Source organism: Dreissena polymorpha, chromosome 11 (assembly GCF_020536995.1).
Source record: "Dreissena polymorpha isolate Duluth1 chromosome 11, UMN_Dpol_1.0, whole genome shotgun sequence".
In the NCBI taxonomy this organism is placed as follows: domain Eukaryota; kingdom Metazoa; phylum Mollusca; class Bivalvia; order Myida; family Dreissenidae; genus Dreissena; species Dreissena polymorpha.
The window spans coordinates 56,414,557-56,436,833 of record NC_068365.1 but is presented as its reverse complement, the minus strand read 5'-3'; the positions used below and the strand labels follow the sequence as shown (position 1 = coordinate 56,436,833).

The 22,277-nt window shown below is 33.6% G+C and overlaps 1 protein-coding gene and 1 long non-coding RNA gene across 2 annotated transcripts in view; one reads left to right on the top strand and one right to left on the bottom strand.

The window, feature by feature from the left end:
• LOC127850936 (dystrophin-like) overlaps positions 1-22,277 on the top strand; it is a 245,613-nt gene that overhangs the window by 5,220 nt on the left and 218,116 nt on the right. The window contains exons 2-6 of the mRNA XM_052384337.1: positions 2,207-2,298; positions 3,616-3,696; positions 5,975-6,090; positions 8,411-8,607; positions 21,857-22,051. Coding sequence (XP_052240297.1) covers positions 2,219-2,298; positions 3,616-3,696; positions 5,975-6,090; positions 8,411-8,607; positions 21,857-22,051 — 669 coding nt within the window. The 5' untranslated portion in view covers positions 2,207-2,218. The remainder of the gene's footprint in view (positions 1-2,206; positions 2,299-3,615; positions 3,697-5,974; positions 6,091-8,410; positions 8,608-21,856; positions 22,052-22,277) is intronic.
• Positions 17,939-21,587, bottom strand: LOC127850943 (uncharacterized). Its single transcript, XR_008035571.1, has 2 exons — positions 21,162-21,587; positions 17,939-20,442 (listed from the first exon to the last, which is right to left on the bottom strand). It is a non-coding gene; the product is annotated as an uncharacterized LOC127850943 (long non-coding RNA).

Here is a 22,277-nt window from a genome sequence, read left to right as displayed (position 1 = left end):
TGGGAGCCCTATAGAAACTGAAATTTAATAGGACTACAATTATGTCGGAGAAAATGTATCCTTACCAAAGGCTGTGCAAATAATAACATTAAACCAAAGAAAAACAGCGTCAAAAGACGTCATTTGGTGCGCTATGACTCTTCAAGAAAATCCTCCAGTCATTAAAAAATATATATCATTTTTTATATTGTTTAATTGTTTTAAAACTTTCTCACACAGATAGTAAAATCCTGACTCGAACGATTCGTCAATACATCCGTTTCAACCCGACTCTATTACTGTAAACTTACTTTTCAAGTTTCTATTTATTACCCGATAATCCCGTTTATTCCGTTTTTATAAATCACTTTCTGGTAAATATTTACGATAAAACCTCTCAATTATTTCTTTAACACAAACCTTGCCATTTTTTTAGTATCAAATAAGTTTTAAATGACTATTTATAGATTTGATGAAATATTGCCTCTGAACATGCGTCAATCCCCTGACGTGTTGTGTGCTTGTTAAAACGCTCAATACACGCCCGCTTTCATTCAAATGACGCGACGTTGTACATGCTGCATAATTTTCGCACTCTTTTTAATTGAGAAAAAGATTCGACACACAATAAATTTGCACTGCTAATTTGAAGCAAGAATATTTTAACGTTCCGGTACATTTACATTCGGAAGTGTGTTTCAGATTAAAAACGCGTTAACATCGACTTACAGGAATGGCTTTCAGATTACAAATTTAATTATTCCCATTTGAGATTTCAACAAATATTAACAGTTGCGTTATGAATTCAACGATAATTTGTTTAAATACTTTACGAGTCGAATAAATGTTTTGATGGAATTATGCATGAAATTCACGTTGTCCACGAGTATTATGGCCAGTTGCCATCATCAGTCTTCTAAGTATCGATTATCGGATGAAACATTTACAAGTGTGCGCAATTTATTCAACAAAAGGTTTTTAAAGCGCATTACGTGTCGAATAAATGTCAGAAAAACGAGGTGAATCAGTTTTATAAATGGACATGATGAAATAGACATATACTGGAATTAAATTGTTATGGCATAATTGTAACTGGGAGTTATTTGCACAACTTACTCGCTATAAGTAATTAATTGTTTACCACTTGCAATTAATTTCTCGTATTAATTATGAGTCATAGGTAACACTTGTTTACAGTAAAAAGGTGTGATGATGATGCCCGAAACTGTCTTTAATGTACTGTACTGTTCTAGTTACCGGTTTTATATTATGTAAATGATACAACTTCTTGCTAATCAAGCTGCGATAAACTCTTACTTCGTGCCCGACGTCAATCAAAAGTAATGGTCGATAGTTAACCCCGCCCTCATAAGCATTCGCGTAACCGATTGGACGATGAACATCACAGTTTGACGACTGGAAAGTTACCTGATACATCCTTGTCAGCATTTAAATGACTGTGTAATGTGGCTAGAATAATCGATACGCCCATCATGCTATTCTCTTATCAGTGGATTATCCATTACCCCATGTGGTGTTTATGGCGATTACTTGTGAAAGTAGGTACCAAGTGCTCTTTTAAAACAGGGAATATTGATACAATGATAGAAAAACCTTGACAATCTCCACTTTCTTTTACTGAAAAATACACTGATCGGAAAATTTTAAGCGCCCCGGGGACTCTGATTTCGAAATTCAAGTGCCCCGGCGAGGAATCATTAAATGGTCTGTGGAAAGCACTGGTGTATATAACAGCTTGTAAGACAACGTTGGCCATTCTCATTGAAATCTGTACATATTGGCTGCTTTCAGGGAAAACAGGGCTTAATGCATGTCAAAGAAGATTAGCCTGTGCACACTGATTAGCTGTATCAATGATTTGAAGAAAAAAAAACACATCTCGACCTGTGTTTTAAGACACACTCTTTATAAATTTGAATGGGTTGTGGTCATTTCAAACTTGCGATATAAAAAACTATAACATAATTTTGAAAACTGAGTTGCGTCTAGGATTATACAATAGCGAACAAATTCAGTGCCTTCAGCGCTTTGATTATTCCTGCAGGTAGAAGATGGAAAAACAACCAGAACTTCTAATTGTTTGTAGAAGGATATTAAAACTTGAATTGGAAAGAAAGGTATTTAAATAACTGCAAATTTCTATGGGGCTACAAATGGGTCAAAATTGGTTAAATGAAACTGATCCCTGTGTGTATTGTTGTTGCAGGTGAAGGATGTTATGAAGGACCTCATGGATGACCTACGACAGACCAATCTGGAGAGGACCCTGCTGGTGTGGTGTCGACAGTCCACGCAGGGGTAAGGGCACCTGCGCGGTTCTTAACCCTTTCCCACTCCTCGCAGTCTGTACAGGTTTTATGCTGTTTGTTGCTAATCAGTATCTAAGGTTTTGGAAATGAAGCCTATAAACTCTAATTTAGTAAGAAAGGTCTTTAATTAAATTTAACTTTTTATGGGACTACTAATGCGTCAAAAGACATTTGGTAAGGGGTTAATCACTCTGCAGTTAGCATTTTAACCTGTTTGTAGTCCCTAAGAAAATCAAATTAAAATAAAGACCTTATTTTATAGATTCAAGTTTTTAAGGCTTCAATTCCAACCCTAAGATACTGATAGGCAGCAAACAGTATTAAACCTGAACAGCCTGCGAGTGACAGTGACTCGCAGACTGTTCTGGTTTTATGAAAATGTATTGCATAGAGCCATTTCAATTTTCTTCTGAGAGGGAAAGTATTGAGATAATTTCCAATGATTGTCATCACAGTCTTTCCCAAATGCCATTGATTCTTGGTCATGTATGTTAATAAATAGAAAAATTCTGAAATAATTCCAAATTGAAGGACTTTAGTAATGAATTTAGAAAAAAAACACTCTATTTGTTAATTGAAGAAAAATTGGAAACCAAAAGCTGGAATTAAACACATTTATAATATATTTTCTCATAATGTAACACTTTTTTTAAATGGTTGCATGCAGCTTCTGATTGACCTATGTTAGGCAAAGGGAGACAATCACAATTTACAACCATGTACTTTGTGTTCCATTAAACTGTTTTAAAATGAATAATTCAAAAGCAAACAAGGCACAAAACCAATGTTTATGAAATTAAAAATACTTACTTTCACACCGTTTACAGAAAATTATTTATGATTGTTGCTATCAATCTAAATTTAAACAAGACTATTGCCATCCAATGTAAGTCCCCTACAAGTGAATTAGACTCCACCATTTTCAGCAATTTTTCTAGTCTATTTGTTGTCATAGCAACCAGAATTCTTGACGTAGAAACAAAATGAAATGACGAGCATAATCTCCATATTGCCATCTATCCATGTTTCAAGTTTCATATAAAAAATGAACAACTTTTGAAGTTATCGCAGGATCCACTATTTTCAGCAATATTTCTAGTCTATTTGTTAAAATGTCTAGTCTATTTGTTGCCATAGCAACTAGAATTCGTGAAAAGGAACAAAATGAAATGACGTGCATAATGTCCATATTGCAATTTGTCCATGTCTATCTCATTAAATCTTAACTAATAATGTATACTAAAATTCTGTATGATATTGACACATAAAGATGAAATTTTGCAACATTTGTTTATATTGTTTACAGGTATGCAGAGGTAGATGTTAAAAACTTCACAACAAGTTGGAGGTCAGGACTGGCCTTCAATGCTCTCATCCACAGATACAAGTAAGTGAACAAATTAACTAAAAATAAACATTTTTTCTTGTTTTACACTTGTAATATAGATCAATTTCCCACTGTAAGTGTTTTGGATATCCTGTAACAATCCCCCCTGTCAAAATTACAGCAAAATGGTTTATATATATATATATATATATATATATATATATATATATATATATATATATATATATATATATATATATATATATATATATATATATATTATATAAACTTTTTTTATATATATTATATTTTTTTATATTATATATATTTTTTTATTATTTTTTATATATATATATATAAACTTGTTGTGATTACCCTGGCCAGGTGTGCATATTTTTGTGTGTGGGAAAGATGGGCTATTCTGAGCTGGTAACTGTGTCTGGCCTGATGGTATTGAACACATTTTTGTGAGCAAATGGACATCATATCAAGAAGACATGTTGCTTTAAAAATCATGCCTGTTGCTCAAAGGTCATGTGGGACACTTAGTTTGTTCATGCTCCTTATATTGATGTAGTGAAAATAGAGGTTTGTGACTTGTCCATACCTTTGTCACTAGCTCAACAGCCATGGTAATAGTGGACGCACATATTTCCTACATGGCCCTAGTGAAAGGTACTGTTTGTGTCTTGTCCATAACTTTAAGGTGCATAATGGGATTTTGAGACAAATGATCATTACTTTAAAATTATCAACCATCTCACTCACTCAAATATCAAAGTTAAAGTAGACAGACTTGAAGTTGGTGCAAAATCCTTATGTGGACAGATAGTGAAAGTATGTAGAATATTACATAGTACATTCTTGTTCCGTTACTATGTCCCTTGTAGTTGCAAATAAATACGTTCAAGCAAACAATTCATTTAGAAATTCTAAGCAATATACATGTTTGTTTAAGAGCAAGTACAGATTTTGTAAGGGCTAGTTGGACTTTAAAATAACTAGTCAAACAGCATTTTTGGAAAATTTCTCCCTTGCTTTGAAGTTTGAGGAAGCACCGAAGAAAAACTATTGCAACATTGGACTGGAAAAAACGAGAATGTATATATTGGCTTGGCTCTTCAAGATGAATCATTCACCACATCTTGGGCTTCCTAGCATCATTCAATAATCTTATCTTTATAAAACACAGATTATTCTCTATATACTCACTAACCTTTCTTAGGCGTTTACTGTGAATTCCTGAAGCAGTAACATGAACAGCAACCTTGTAAACTGTTATCAGTCGATCCAGATTAAATTTTAGTGTTACTTTTCCATTTTGTAATGGAATTTATAGCAGTTTCACATGCAATCCAGATATTTTAAAGCAACTGTAGACGTCTGAGGATGCATTTTTCACTTTGCTTATCCCAAATTATATTGAAAAATATTAGGTAAGTGTTTCTGTACTTAAATTTATCTGACGTGAAGTATCAAATATTGATTGCAATTTATTTTTAATGTCAAGCATTGTGACAGCAGTATGTGTATGTGCCAAATTCAAGTATGAGCAGTCTATTATGTTTGATATATGTTCCGTTTTAAGACACCTACAAAGGGCATTTCAGTAAATGGTAGTTGATGTTTAAAGTACAATGAAGTATTTAAAATTCATTTGACCTCCTTTTGATAAAACATTACAACATCATTTGTGGGGAATTTGTGGGATATTAGATGAGAAATAATCTCTTGGTAGGATCAGATTTACAAGGAAATTGCCTACTTGTAAAGACATGCATGGAAGAAATGCCTTGCTATATTTGAGCCTGGATCTTGGAATACTAGGTAAATACTATTTCATAAAGGAATTCATTTAAGCAAACAGCGCAGACCCAGATGAGACGCCGCATTATGCGGGGTCTCATCTGGGTCTATGCTGTTTGCAATGTCCTTTTTTCAGGACGCTAGGCATAAATGGGTTAATGCATGTGCGTAAAATGTCCTCCCAGGTTAGCCTGTGTAGTCCGCACAGGCTAATCAGGGACGATACATTATGCTTTCATGGTATGGTATTTGATGGTATTTTCCTCCCAGATTGTGCAGTCGTCTAAGGTATGACACTTTCTGTTTATATGGAATGTTTTGTTTAGAGGAAGTCTCTTCTAAATGAAAATCCAGTCTATGCAGAGAGTGTCGTCCTTCATAAGCCTAAGCAGATCGCACTGGCTTATCTGGATTCATTAAACCTCATTTTCAGAGCGCCGGTTTAAATATTTCGTGAGGGTCATTTCATAAATGTTTAGAAAAGGCCCTGCTATATTTCAAACCCATTTCTGTTTGACCTTGACCTCTCCAGACCAGAGTTGTTCAGCTATGACCGTCTGCTGCCCCGATCCCCGGAGGAAAGACTCGAGCATGCCTTTACAGTGGCTTATGAGAAACTGGCTGTGGACAAGCTGTTGGACCCAGAGGGTAAGATTAGCAAAGGCCAATAAGGAAAGTGTTGTGCTTTGGTCAATCTGACCTGGGCCGATATTCCCCAAACAATCTTAGACTTAAGTCTAAGATTACAGAATATTCTTTAATTAGAATATTTAATAATTGCTTTAAATTAATTCAAACTTGGAATTAATCCCCTTAATCCGCATCATTCTTCATTAAAACATTTTGTTGATGACAAACTCACCATTGAAAGTCTGATCATATTTAATGCTTGGCTTATTTATTTTGGTTTTATGTATATTCTTTATTTTAAAGTCTAAAAATGGGTTGATGAACACTGGCCCGATCCTATCCCTGGATAGAAACATATTTGCTGTAAGTTGGCCCTTTCACTACAAACATTACAAGCTCAGTTATCAGTCTAAATATAACCAATAGTAAACAAAGCTTTAATGCAACAAATGTTCTCATTGGTCAATATTTTAGGGTAGATAAAATTGTGTACGCACCAGTCTTACTGACCTGTGTACTAACGCGAAAGGAATTGTGGGTAGCACTTATTTTACGAGTGAAAAATGAAAGCGAAAGTACGTCAGGTAATCATGCTTCTGATAATCGCTATCAGTCTTAATAGAGATTCAAAATCACATTTAAACATAATAAAATAACATTTCTTCAAACAACATTCTGTTCTAAACACACAATAAAAAACGATTTTTCTTTCATTATAAACATTTTCATTCCTACCCAGAACTACTTTCGCGGAAGCATAATTCCCCAAACCAGGGGAATGTGATGCGTCTTAGTATAGAGGTGACAATAACATAGTGACGTCACCATCTATGTATAGAATGGCGTAGATGCAGTCTGAGAAGTGAAACTTTCTAAGTGATGGAGCATGATTCAATATTGGTAAATGTTCAGATCGGATCTCAGTTAATATGTCCTTGCCTAGTCTGATCATCCCCTTATCCCCTTATAATTGAGTGATAAATGTCTCATTTATGATTAGATGAAAAATGGCTTTTTTCTGATCCCTTTACCCCTTAGATAGGTATTTTTATGCATTTGTAGTCACTTATAAAGATTAATTTAATTAAAGACCTTTCTTACTAGATTCTTACTAGATTCAAGTTTTAAAGGCTTCATTTTAAATCCTTAGATAAAAATCAGCAGCAAACAGCATAAAACCTTAACAGACTTCGAATTACTCGCAGGCTGTTTTGGTTTTATTGTTTGCACATAGCCATTTTCACTGTGCTTCTAAGTTGGAAAGGGTTACATAACATGATTTCAGGTATATATCGTTGTGATTATATCTTATGATGCTTTGTTATAGAAATTGTGAAAGATTTCCTCATTTGCTGTATAAAAAACATTTTAGAGATGGTAACTTTTAGTTTGGTTATGGTTGGCACTAATTTAATTATTCATTAAAAGTAGTTTATAAAGTAAAAATTCATACTCTGTATGTAGGATTAATTTTCTTGAGACCTTGAAGTGAAATCAAGTAAAAGTGGAACAGGGTGACCATATATTAGATTTATTATGTGTTAAAGATAATTTATTGGTGCGGACTGTATCTTTGTCATTCATGATGTTTTATGACCCATTAGACCATACAATGCTACATTTAGTCAAAAGTCATATGTTGCCGTTGATTTTGATTACCTTATAACTATATTCCTTTACAAATCTTTTAGCTGATTAATGCTTTGATTTCTATAAAATGTTTATATTTTATGTATATCTGTTAAATGGAAACATGATAATTTAACAGCAAAACAATTAAGCTGTACTTGATTAATGCAAGGTTTTAAAAAAACGATGAACTAATTTCTTAAAACTGTGTTTTGGTGTATACTAAAAAGGTGGATGGGGTGTATTTGAGAGAAAATATAGGACTAAAACTAAGGTATATTCATTCTGTTTTTGTTGAGTAAATATTATTACAAGCAAAACAATATATTTTTTATGTCCCCCACCACTATAGTGGGGGACATATAGTTTTTGCCCTGTCTGTTGGTTTGTTGGTTGGTTGGTTTGTTTTGCAATAACTTTTGCAATATTGAAGATAGCAACTTGATATTTGGCATGCATGTGTATCTCATGGAGCTGCACATTTTGAGTGGTGAAAGGTCAAGGTTATCCTTCAAGGTCAAAGGTCAAATAAATAGCTTCAAAGCAGCGCAAAAGGGGACATAGTGATTCTGACAAACACATATCTTGTTTTTTCTTTTGTTTCAATTATTTTCTAATTCAGATTGTATTAGGCATGATTGATGTACACTGTTTTTACCAAAATAGGTAAATATGTTGAAACTAAATTCTGCTCCTATTTATTTTTCAGATGTGAACGTTGAAACGCCTGATAAGAAGTCAGTGATGATGTACCTGATGTGCCTGTTCAAGGTGCTGCCCCATTCTGACATCCCCCTAGACCAGGACCTTGACCTGCCCCTCTCCCCTGCCACGCCCCTCAGTCCGGGGACCAGCTCACTGACTGGGTCAGGGAGGGTTGGCATACAGGAGTCAAAGACATCAGGGGTATGTGTACTGGGATTGTATGATGCTAAGATGAATTGTGGTGGGGTGATGATTTGTATGTGTTGTTAAGGTAGGGCATGCAATTGTTGTGTAAAAATTGACATGGGGATGTATGAATGACCTCCATTTATGATGGTGGTGCTGATGGTGGTTGTGATGATGATGATGATGATGATGATGATGATGATGATGATGATGATGATGATGATGATGATGAGATGATGATGATGATGAGATGATGATGATGATGATGATGATGATGAGATGATGATGATGATGATGATGATGATGATGATGATGATGATGATGATGATGTAGCATCTTTTTAGCTCGGCTGTTTTTGGAGACTTGGGTCACTAGGTCAAATGTCAAGGTCACTGTGACCTCTAAAAAAAAATAAAAAAATCTGACAAGCTTTTGCAGCCGAGCGTGACACCCGTTATGCGGTGCTCTTGTTTAAACTATTTCTTATAAATGGTTTTACCAAGCTTGCAAAATATTAAAAAACATTGGAACTTGTGTAGAAATGTTAATTGCGAGTTCATGTAGCAGATGCTTTGTTAGTTAAACATCAATCATGGCTTTCCATGCAGCCATATGGTAATCCCTGCCCTTTTGTTTGTCTTCATATATCCAACACTCTAAATTTTGCAGTGACCTTCAAATTCTAGAGTCAACATAATATTTGTTGATAACAGCAACTGAAGTATTCACTGCTCAATCCTACAAAATCATTTCTCAGTCACTATCTCATTAAATGATTTTTTTCTTTCAACATTGAATATACATTACAGCAACATTAAAAACTGAGAAATTATAGCATTAGATTATCATATTGGAGAATAAATGGGATGTTAAGTGAAGTGTCCCTAGATGGTAATTTGCGACATAGTTTGAAACTTCATCTCATAAGAGACAATTAGGGTTTAAAACAAGTAAGTGCAATTTATAAGCATTTAAGATTCAAGGCATTGTTCAATGCTTGGTCATACATTCAAATCATTATTTTAACATGTCAATAATTTTTAAACTCTGCTCCACACCAAAAAATCGACATGCATAAATATGAACAATATTGAAGACAGAGTTTTGATTCCTTACTTTGCTCTTGCTATTTTGTTAAAAACATTAAATAAAAAAGAAAACAAAGAATTCAGTAATACAGTTTGGTATTTTGTTCTCTTCATCGTCCAGTCAGCATTGTAGTAAAAAAACATGAGAAAGATCGACTGTTTTAACCCTCTCCCATTTAGAAGCAAAGTGAAAGTGGCTATGTGCCAACAGAATAAAACCAGAACAGCCTGAGAGTAACTCGCAGTTTGTTCAGGTTTTATTCTGTTTGCTGCTCATCAGTATCTAAAGTTTGGAAATGAAGCCTTTAAAACTTGAATCTAGTAAGAAAGGTCTTTAATTAACTTTGACTTTCTAAGGGGCTACAAATGCTTCCAAATATGTATCTAAGTGGTAAAGGGTTAAATGGGATTAGGCCAGTTATATTTGTAGTTGGAATTTACACTGACCTTCATGATAGCGAAAACTGTTAGCAGTTATACAGTTTACTGTACCATTAGATGTTGTTCCTCTATTTTGTAGGTCTTGTGTCTAAATGTGTCTCCTATCTCTTCAAACTGTTGACTTGGAATGTTTTTCTTGTCCGAAATTTTTGTAGTGGAATTGACATTCAATCTTAGATCAAACACATTAAATGATATTCCTGGTGAGGTGTTTGTCTGAGTGGGTCCTTTAAACTTGTTTGTCTATTAAAAAAAAAAAAAAAAAAATAAGGTCTTTTTTTTTCAAATTACTTTTTTTCAGTGTGAAATTCATGCCCATCAAACCTACAGTAACATTGCAAAAAATATGTATCAGATTTTAACAAGAAATGTCACTAAAAAGACAAACAGCGTAAACAAATCTTATGAAACATTGTGTGTGATCAATGGCAAGTACAACCAAATTTTGTTGATGACCAGGGCTTAAGGTATTGTCCAGTATTGGAAAAGGTCAGTCCCTGCATTAAAGATTCTATTGATCTTTAAGGGAATATATTCCCATCTCTACATTGATCCATGGTCATGCAGTTCTCTGTGAAGTAACCCTGTCCTCTTAATGAACGAACATGGTATTTGCATGTTTAAAGTCTATTTAACTTCTCCAGTGACATGTTCAAGACCTTATTTTAGTCTGCAACCATAACCTTGTTCACTTAACAGTTTAAAATGTATGACGTAAAGCATATTTTAAAACTAAAAATAGGGTTGGGAACAAAAATAAAATCATGTATGAATATTGGTTTTTCCATATTCCAATGTATTTGAATTGTTGATTTTTTTCAGCCCAAAACAGTGCATGAATATTAAAGCAGCATGCTTTGTAATTGTATAATAATTAATTTAATTTGTTGAATGGACTAACCAAGGAATAATTTGGAATAAACTGCATGTGTATTTCATTTTAATCTTTTTTTTTTATAGAAAAAAAGTGCAAATGATAGGCAAAAATGTACAGGGTCATATCATCTGTGCAAAATTCTTGGAAAATTGGGAGTATTGATTGTTGAATAAGAACTATTTTTGCACATAGAACTATGAGATCTTGACTTTGTGTATAAGTTCTATTTGTGTTTGTATCCTTATCCTTAATTATGTTAAGTAAATGTTTCCTGTCCATAAAAGAAACCCTTGTATTTTAGCCTCGTTCTGTGGAAAAGGGGACTTAATGCATGTGCGTAAAGTGTTGTCCCAGATTAGCCTGTGCAGTCCACACAGGCTAATCAGGGACAACACTTTCTGCTTTTTTAATTATATTTTCTGTTTAAAGGAAGTCTCTTAGCAAAACTCCAGTTTAGGTGGAAAGTGTTGTCCCTGATTAGCCTGTGGGGACTGCACAGGCTTATCTGGGACAACACTTTATGCACATGCATTAAACAACCTTTTCACAGAGCACGGCCCATTTAAATTATGACAGCATTGTTCCGATGGGTAAGTGACTGACAGTATAGACCAACTCCATGAACAGAGTGTAATTTCAGATTTCATATTAGTCCTGTTTGCGAATATTGAAATATCTGTTCACATCCTTAACTGAAATGCATGTTACTTTCTGTAAATGTATGGGGTATTATAAGTAGGCAGACAGTTTATGTAATTATCCATACATAAGTTCTGTTAATCAACTTCACTTTGCATTCATAATAATCAAATATACATTAGACACTGGGACTCAGTCATCATTTTATTAACAGATAGTGTTGGCAAAAACTTCAAAGTTCTGTTAACTGGGTCAGTTAGTTTATATTGTACAGCAGTGCATTACAAGATCAGAAGTTTTATTCCCAAGTTTTATTCCTGGTACTTCCACATATTGTTTAGCTCTTTCAGTGCTGGAACCGAATTTTGAAGGCCTTTGCAAACAGTTTGGATCCAGATGAGACGCCACAGATCATGAGGATCCAAACTTTTTGCTATTCTGATAGCATTCTTTGAAAAACAATCGAAGAAAATGCTAATTTTAGAAATTCAGCAGACAACATTTTAGCAGATGACAAATTTCCCAGCATGCAAAGGGTTAATAAACATCCATAAAATTGAGCCTTGCTCTGTGAAAGCCGGTTTAATGGTTTTGTCCCAGATTAGCCTGTGCTGTTTGCACTGGCTTACCAGGGTCTACACTTTCCACTTTAATTGTAATTTTACTGAAAATGAAGACCCTTCTTGACGAAAATCCAGTTTAGGCCGAAAGTGTAGTCCCTGATTAGCTTGGTAGGACTGCACTGGCTAATCTGGGATGACACATCACCTTACACACACATGCATTTAACCTCCTTTTTACATATAGCAAGGCTCCATTATTTCTATCTCATTCTAATAGAGCAGTTGTCGATTTCTGGCATATGTATGTCACCTAGTACTGGTGAACAAGCTCCACTAGGAAATCTGTGATAAGGTAACTGGTAAAAGGTCAAAACAATAATAACAGTTTGACCAGTAAGAGTGTACAAATGTCAGGCAAATGTATTTATAACTCAAGGGCAATTTGTATTGAATTAAATTAAGTAGCATTGAAGATTATTTCTCTTCTTTTATATTGATCTACCAGGCTACAATTCAGAAGCTCACATGAAACTGTTGTTTGTGTTAAATATATCTTTATCAGATAGAATTGTTTAACTTTTGCTGTTATTCTAGCATATGCAGCACACATACAAAGTAGTCTGTTAACTATCAGGGAGATATGAGCTTATAAGATGTTTATATTCTTATAGTAATAATCATATTCTAGCTGTAAACTAAATAATATACAGTGCCTTTACTTACAGCTTTGTGGCTGAAGTAATAATTTAGAGTCAATAAATGAATACCTGTCTTGAAGCCACTGATATAATGCTAGTGAACTTGTTGTTTTTATAATAATTAAGTAACTTGTGTTATTTGTCTATATTACTGGTAAGTAAGAAAACACTGTGTGGTATAGTTTTCTAGTAAACTGAACTTGGTTCATATACTTTGTTGGCATAATTGTATTTTGTGAAAATTATAAGTTCAGAAAGAATCATATCAACATTATCTTGTTGTATTTACTGCCCCAGGCGCAAACTTGCGCATAATGAGCAATGAAGGAACGAATCTGCAACAGCAATTTAAGATTTGATAATTAAACAAGATAAACTAATTCATATCAAATACAGTCGGTCGTACTTAGATGTTTCTTATACTGCTGTTTTAAAAGAGGTATTATAACATTATTTTTAGCAGAATTGTTAGTCAACATATCCTTTTATAGCAAGCATAAGAGAAACACCACACGATTCTATAGTTAGCATAAGAGGAACAACACATAATTATATAGTAAGCATAAGAGGAACAACATATTAATGTATAGGTTGCCTAAGAGGAACACCACATTATTCTATAGTTAGCATAAGTGGAACAACATATGGTTGTATTGTTAGCATAAACGGAACAACACATCATTTTAAAGTAAGCATAAGAGGAACAACACATCATTTTATAGTAAGCATAAGAGGAACAACACATCATTTAAAAGTTAGCATAAGAGTAACAAATACCAATTATCCCTTTTGTGTTTGGTAGATTGTGGTAAGGATCCTTTTCCACTTTGTTTTAACTTAAGGAGATATGTAAATGAGTGGCGCTTTGGGAAAACTGGGCTTAATGCATGTGTGTAGTGTCGTCCCAGATTAGACTGTGTAGTCAACACAGGCTGATAAAGATCTTTACAACACTTAAAATGCTCATGCATTAAGCCCAATTTTTGCACAGCAATGCTCAAATAGTTTTCATGTTACAGAGATAAACAGATATATAAAACTGGTAGCTCATGTTTGCACACATTTATATTTTTATTCTAGCTGGATTCCTAGCCTCTCCAAACACGAAAATCCCCCATGTTGTTAAGTTTAAATGTCATTGTATTTGTCGGTCTCTCCAAGATTAAAGTTAAATTAAAAATACACCTTCAAAATTATGGGCCATCATACAAATTCTAAAATTACTGAAAGCAAGATTTCTAAATCTTTCTGCAGAGATTTATGTAGCACTATTCTCTATCTCTGACAGATGATATAACAACTTTTGGAAAACAAAAACAAAACTTGATCATCTGCCAGCTTCATGCTGCCATAATCTGGTAAATGACTGATTGAATGATGGAGAGATAATGATCAGAACTTATGGGGCTGTTTATTTCACCTCCTCTCAGTTTCAAAGGAGGATTTCGTAATCATATCAATGTTATTTCTAATTGTACACATGCTTGCTTTGCAAAGTTTGGGGAAGTACCCGGTAATTGTGATAAATGCGTAGGCAATAATGTTAAAAGCTACTAGATAAAATAGTATTCACAGGCCTTTTCTGGCTTAAATTTGCTTTGCTTCGGCAAATATCTACTTATTTTGGTTATTGTATGGGTATTTTTAAAGAAAACAGTGTTGCCAAATGGAATTTTCATAAGCCAAATTGGTCATCTGATTCATGAAAACAATCACTGTTTCCATGACTGTTTATTATCGTGTATGCTGATAACAATTGTTTTCCACTTTTTAACATGGCATTGATTGGTATAGCATTGTTGGTTGGTGACTGGTCACCATTACTTTAAAAAGTAAGATAGCAACCTAAACATGGTGCAGTTATCTTTTGGGGTTCTTATTTTTTTCAAAGATAATTTATCTTGTTATCTTTTGGTCTTCTTTTTGCCAAAGAAGACTTTGTTAACGGTTTTGGTTCTAATATTTCTAGATGACTGATGGTTATTATCTGTTTCTGTTCTTAGTTGTTATTAACTGTTTGGGTTCTTTGTTGTCATTATTTGTTTGGGTTCATTGTTGTTATTATCTGTTTCACTCTGGATCAGCAGACGATTTATTTCATAAATCAATCTCTGGGTTAATAGTCGCCATCTTTCGAACTACTTTCAAAAGTACAACAACAACAATAACAGTAGAAGACAATTTTAATTGCGAAAAGTTGAAAAAATGAGTACATTTGTCACGGTTGTTGAGTGGAATAGTGTTATTTTCAACTGTGTATGAAGCATGTGAACTGGTAGTGGAATAACCGAATTGTTGGTGGAAATGGAATTTAGAAATATATCTAGTAATTCATCATCGTGTAGAATTATCATCAGCATTATTTCTGTGGAACCTTGCACTATTCAAAATACAAGTGTTTCATAGATATGGTGCTTTTGACATAGTTCACTAACCATCAAGACTGAAATGATTCATGCACACAGGTAAAGTAAATAATTGAATTTGTGCAGAATGTTTATTTTTTACAAATTATTATTTATTTTGACCAATTTATTTTAGATTGATTGCACTGAAACTCAAAGTCTAAAGCTTAGTAAGACACTTAAGCCAGTTTTCTGAGAAGAAACAATACTTGTTCAGAGTATAGCAGGCTCATGCGGCCTCTGGTTTATTTATTTGGCCTCGGCCTTTATCCTGGGTCGCTTTGATTTCAGGTGTTTAGCCCCCATATCAACAAGGCTCTTGACCCTATATGTAGTTATTTATATTGTTTAAAGATTTTGAGAACCCTCACTCGGTGCCAGTGGGGATAAAACAGGGACCTTCTTATAGCTAGAAGAATGCATCAAATATGCCAGCAACACTTTATAATCAATAACTTTATAATTGATGATTCTGTTCTTATAACTACATTACTAATTTACCAAAACAATGTGAAACACATTTTTATGCCCCCAAAGGAGGGCATATAGTGATCGCACTGTCCGTCTGTCTATCCGTCACACTTTGCATTTAGGTTTTGAAAAATGCTCATAACTTCTATGTCGCTTCAGATGTAACATTCATATTTGGTATGCATGTGTATATGGACAAGGCCTTCCCATACACACACAAATTTTGACCCCTTTGACCTTGAACTTAGGGTCGGCGTTTAGGTTTTGAAAAATGCTCATAACTTCTATGAAAGCGGTTATCGGGGGCATATGTCATCCTACGGAGACAGCTCTTGTTTTTGCTACTGTCCTCTGCACAAACCATGATATATCTGCATATATGCATCCAACCAAATCAGTAAAACTATTTGGCACTTTTCAGTAAACTTATTGCATGTTAACTTTTCAACAATATATATATATATATATATATATATACATGTATATATAATTATATATAACAGATCTTGAAAAAAACACACATCAAACTTCAAATTGTATTAGTAAATTATAGGCTTTAATTGGTATTGTGACATTGACACCACTCATGCATGATACTATACAATTATACAACTATGGAACACATTATTTATGAGAAATTCCAATACATCAACATATCGTCTCAGATTTAAGGCAGATAATCTAGTGCTTTTTTGCTGCCATTTTTACTATTACACATATTTTCATTTTATGTTATGATGCATTGATTTTGTTTCTAAATTAACCAAGCAATCATGTTAAACTTTTGAAGAAAGGTGTTGTCTGATAAATATAGAAAATATAATCACTACAAATTGAACAAAATTCAGTTGAATACTGTGACCAACAAAGATTTGCCAAAGAGCAATTCAGATCATGATTTAAATTAAATACAAGTAATATGAAAGTCTGCCTATTGGATCCCAGTTAAGACTTATTTGTCAAATCTGCACATTAATTTTCCCTTAGCCATGTAGAATTGGGGACTAAATACCATCAAGTCATGTAAAAAGGAGCAGGGTATAGCACGCTGCTATTGATCTCTTGAGCTTTCACATGAATTTTACGGGCAATTTTTATACAACAAATGATATTATATAGTGTAATGATAAAGCATTATGAGCACAAATTATACCTAGTGGTGCAAAAATCATTTAAGTGTCACATTTCAAAAGAAAATTTATATAAAAAGGTATTATTAATTGTTAAAACGTTATAAAAGGTTATTTCAATTCACTAAAGCATTTAATTACAAGAACAAGTGCATTTTATGTCCATTACAATACATGTAACAGTATTGGCATTGTATTTATCTGCATTTGATGTGCATTTAATACACTTAAAAATGCAGACAAGACACACTTCTTACAGAAACAAATGTATTTTTTTCTGCATTTTTCCAGCATTAATACTCTTCAAGTGTATTTTTTATCATCCCAAATACACTTTACAAGGAAAAAGGTATGTTAAAATGCATTTTTAGTTTGTTTTAAGTATATTTTCAAATGCATTAAGACACTCTTTTCTTTTGCAAAAAATGTTGAACAAAAACTTGAAAATATTTAATACATGTATACTAAAGTGTAGTAATAATTAAAGTTTTGTATGAGCATCAAAAACAGTGTCAAATTCATACCAGTGCCTATTTAGTAGCAGTAGGCCTTATATGGTCTACTTGTGGTAGAAATAATGCATTTTGTATAATACAACATACATAAATTAAAAAATATAGCTGCCCATACAGTTCAATACAATGTTCAATTAACTACACTATGCAAAGTTGAAATATGACATCAAGCTTGGAATAATCTTTTCAATAATGAATAATATGCTGTTTTAATTTATAAGTGAAATAAACACTTGCATATAAAAACTGATTTTACATCAAAACTAAATGTTTAATTTGATTTTTAGCTCCACTGGCCAAAGGTCCTGTGTCCATCGTGCATCCATGCATAAACTTTTCCTTTAAACATCTTCTCCTAAACTACTGGTCCAATTCTGATGAAATTTCTTAGGAATGTTCCTGGGGTGAACCTCTTTCAAATTTGTTCAAATTATGCCCCTGGGGTCAAATTTGACTCTGCCCTGGGGGTCACAAAATTGAAAATTTGCTTAAATAAGGCCTATTTTGTGAAAACTTTCAAAATCTCCCGTCCATAACCATTGGGCCTAGGGCTATCAAATTTGGTATGTAGACACATCTAATAGTCCTCTACCAAATTTGTTCAAATTATACCCCTGGGGTCAAATTTGACCCTGCCCCGGGGGTCACAAAATTGAACATATACTTATATAGGGTATATTTTGTGAAAACTTTACAAATCTTCTCGTCCATAACCATTGGGCCTAGGGCTACCAAATTTGGTATGTAGTGGCATCTTATAGTCCTCTACCAAGTTTGTTCAAATTATGCCCCTGGGGTCAAGTTTGACCCTGCCCCGAGGGTCACAAAATTGAACATATGCTTATATAAGGCCTATTTTGTGAAAACTTCAAAAAAATTCTTGTCCATAAAAATCCGGCGTAGGGCTATCAAATTTGGTATATAGTGACATCTAATAGTCCTCTACCAAATTTGTTCAAATTTAATCCCTTGGGTCAAATTTGACCCTGCCCCGGGGGTCACAAAATTGAACATATGCTTATATAATGCCTATTTTGTGATAACTTAAAAAAAAATCTTGTCCATAACCATTAGGCCTAGGGCTACACAATTTGGTATGTAGTGACATTGTATAGTCCTCTACTTAGTTTGTTCAAATTATGCCCCAGGGGTCAAATTTGACCCTGCCCCGGGGGCCACAAAATCAATTATATGCTTATATAGTGCCTATTTTGTGAATATTTAAAAACTCTTCTTGTCCTTAACCATAAGGCATAGGGCTACCAAATTTGGTATGTAGTGACATGTTATAGTTCTCTACCAAGTTTGTTCAAATTATGCCCCTTGGGTCAAATTTGACCCTGCCCGGGGTCACAAAACTGAACATACACTTATATGGGGCCTATTTTGTGAAAACTTTAAAAATCTTGTTGTCCATAACCATTGGGCCTAGGGCTACCAAATTTGGTATGTAGTGACATCTAATAAACCTCTACCAAATTTGTTCAAATAATGCCTCTGGGGTCAACTTTGACCCTGCCCCGGGGGGTCACAAAATTGAATAAACGCTTTTAAAGCGCCTATTTTGTGAAATCTTTAAAAATCTTCTTGTCGAAAACCATTTGGACTATGGCTACCAAATTTGGTATGCAGTAACATCTTATAGTCCTCTACCAAGTTTGTTCAAATTATGCCCTTTGGGTCAAATTTGATCCTGACCTGCATGTCACAAAATTGAACATTATATACGCTTATATCTTGCTTATTTTGTGAAAACTTTAAAAATATTCTTGTCCTTAACTCTAGGACCTAGGGCTTCCACATTTTGTATGTAGTGAGATATAGTAGTCCTCTACAAAATTTGCTCAAATTATGCCCCTGGGGTTAAATTTGACCCAGCCCAGAAGGTCACAAAAGTGTACATGTGCTTAAATAGGGCCTATATTTAAGTATTTGCACATGCAGAGAAATTTGTTTCAGCCTTTTTTCAGCAGTGGAGCGATACAGGGCCATCATGGCCCTCTTGTTTAAATACTCAAAAATGAAACCGGTTTCATGCTTGCATGAACACAGTTTATAAATGCTGTCAGAATTATAAAATATGCAATTACTATAAATACAAATGCCAGGGAAAAGTGCTTTTTGTACTAAAAAATTCGAATGAAAATTACAATAATACATTCTGAATACTTTAGTATGTAATTAACAGTTTTGTCTGAGAAAATCACTAAATTTTATATATTTATTCAAATTCACATAAATCATTTTTCAAAAACACATAATTACTTCAAATCCTTCCACACAATACTGAAAAAAATGCACAGTTTCTGATTGTTATTGATTCTTTATTAATTTATACATGTACCATTTTTTAATCTTGATGCATCCTCAATTGTATAATGCACATCTTAATCTGTTTTAACAATTATAATATAAAGATTAAGGCTGACTCAGTAAAATAATAATCCATGATTTCTGCAGTACTTGCAGACAAACTAGGAATACTGCTGTGATATTATCTATCTATCTAATAGGATATAAATTTGGCTTCAATAGAAAAAAAATCAAAGCATACACATGTATAAAATGTGTATGTATATATTAGTTAAACTTAAATTGATTGACCATCGATAAAAAGATATTATAATATATGTATATATATATATATATATATATCCTTGTAAAACTAAAAATTAAATATGTTTCTATTACATCATTTAGGACTTTTATTTTCAGACAAAGTAGAGTGAAGCTTAAAACAGTATCCAATTGTAACAGTCAATTTTGAGAAAATCAACCTTATAATTATTTTCTGTGTTGGCCAATGTCATAATTGGTATAAAATGTATATTGAACTGGAAGTTTTCTTTATTTTAAATGATAACATTTGCTTGGTCAGCCATAATTGTCACAATCAAGTGGTCTTTTTACACTGTAGTTTTCTCACTGACTATGGGTTTGTTCCGAGAATGAGCCACACAAAGTATCGTTGGGGAGATGAGTTGTCAATTTTATGTTTATCAGTCTTTCATAATCCAGTAAACCTGTAAAAAGGGAATTTGTAACTAATAATCACACAATATACACAATTAAAATTGTATGCATTTAGATTTATTTAGTACTGCACATTAATCATTTTCCAAAAATATGTAGCAACATTACATTATATAATGCTGCAATACTAAAGTAATTTACTAATTAAAGGTCGCTGATGTGTAATGGATGTGGTGTCCACCTAATGATCTGGAGGTCACTGGTTTGATCCCCAGTGTGGGAGCATTCTTAAGAAATCTCCAAGAGACACCCAAGTACTGGTTCTAGGCCCAGGAAACGAACTCAAGAACATTTCACATACATGTACGTAGTTAGTACTTTAAATTTAATCGAACTAAAAATGGGTTAAAACTAACAACTGAAACCCTTATTAAAACATTTTATTTTGAATCAAGCAAATGTGCAAATTCATTAAAAACAATGAGTAAAATTTAAAAATTCTACTTTAAAGTAATCATGATAATTGAGATCATTTTCAGAATATTTAATGATGATAATGATACAATTATATATTCCCTAAATGATAAAAATAAAACATGTCATGTTAATTTATGAAAAAAACGTTTTAATTTTATCAATATCATGTTAATTACAACTAGATACAGGCAATTAGATCAGAAACGTGCATTAATTATATTAATGAACAACCCAGACATTTGACATTTGTAGTGATTTATGGTCACTATTTGATTAACGTTCTATACATGACCTGTCATAAAAGGTATTTTTTTAGCCAGTACTACAATCGGCAATGATAGTCTGTATTGCATACATATTTCAACGTCTATTATCGATTCGCTTCCTCAAACTGAACAAATATTTAATGTTTACATCGCGAAACGTAATGCATCCAGTTTCACTTTCGGTTTGGTTGGTTTTGTAAACACCGTAATTTCATCTTAAAAATTGGATGATAGGGTGATTAAATAAAAATGGAAAAGTAAATCACTTGGATAATAGGTCAAAATGCAACACAAATGAACGTTAATAGTGCTATTTATATCAAAGTTTCGGTGAAAAGTTTGGCGCTAGTTCAACGCGCATCGTATACAGCCTCATAACAATAGACTGACAACCTTTTGGGTAGTAAAGTAGTAATACAAGGCAATATGGCGACCGTTAGCCACGAGGCCTATCTTACGGAGGAATCCGAGATAGCCGATGTATCACGATTGTATCTGTTTAGGTTCTTTGTTGTTATAATCTGTTTTGGGTTCTTTGTGAATGTCTGTTTGGGTTCTTTGTTGTTCTTATGTGTTTCAGTTTGGGTTCTTTTTCCCCTCAAAAATACTTTCTTTTCTTTGTTCTTGTTTTCTTTTGTCCCCCAAAAGATTGAATACTTTTCTTATCTGCTTCGTTCAAGATGTCTGAAGAGTCATCTATATGGTTCTGTTCTCTCTCCAGATGGCTGCCTCCCTGAGCTCGACTTCGAGTCGTCAGAGCACGATGAGTTCTTCAGGCTCGGTTGACCTACTTTCATACCAGGACGCTCTGGAGAATGTTCTCACATGGCTGCTTGAGGCCGAAGAGGTGATTGACAAACAGGAACCACTTGGAGAGACCGTGACTGTGGTCAAGATGCAGTTTAGTGAACATGAGGTAAGTTATAAAACATAGTTTTGTAGATATAGGACATGTGTCATGTTACGTCAATTTGATTTGGTGTTTTCATTATCTGTCTGTTTAGATGCATTTGATATAGATTGTTTTAGAGGACCATCTTTGTTTGTGATAAATTCTGGGAAAAGTGTGAGGTTCTGTTAGCCCTTAAACCCTTTTAAACCCTGAATGTTCCAGGGCGGTGATTCCATCATTAATTGTTTTA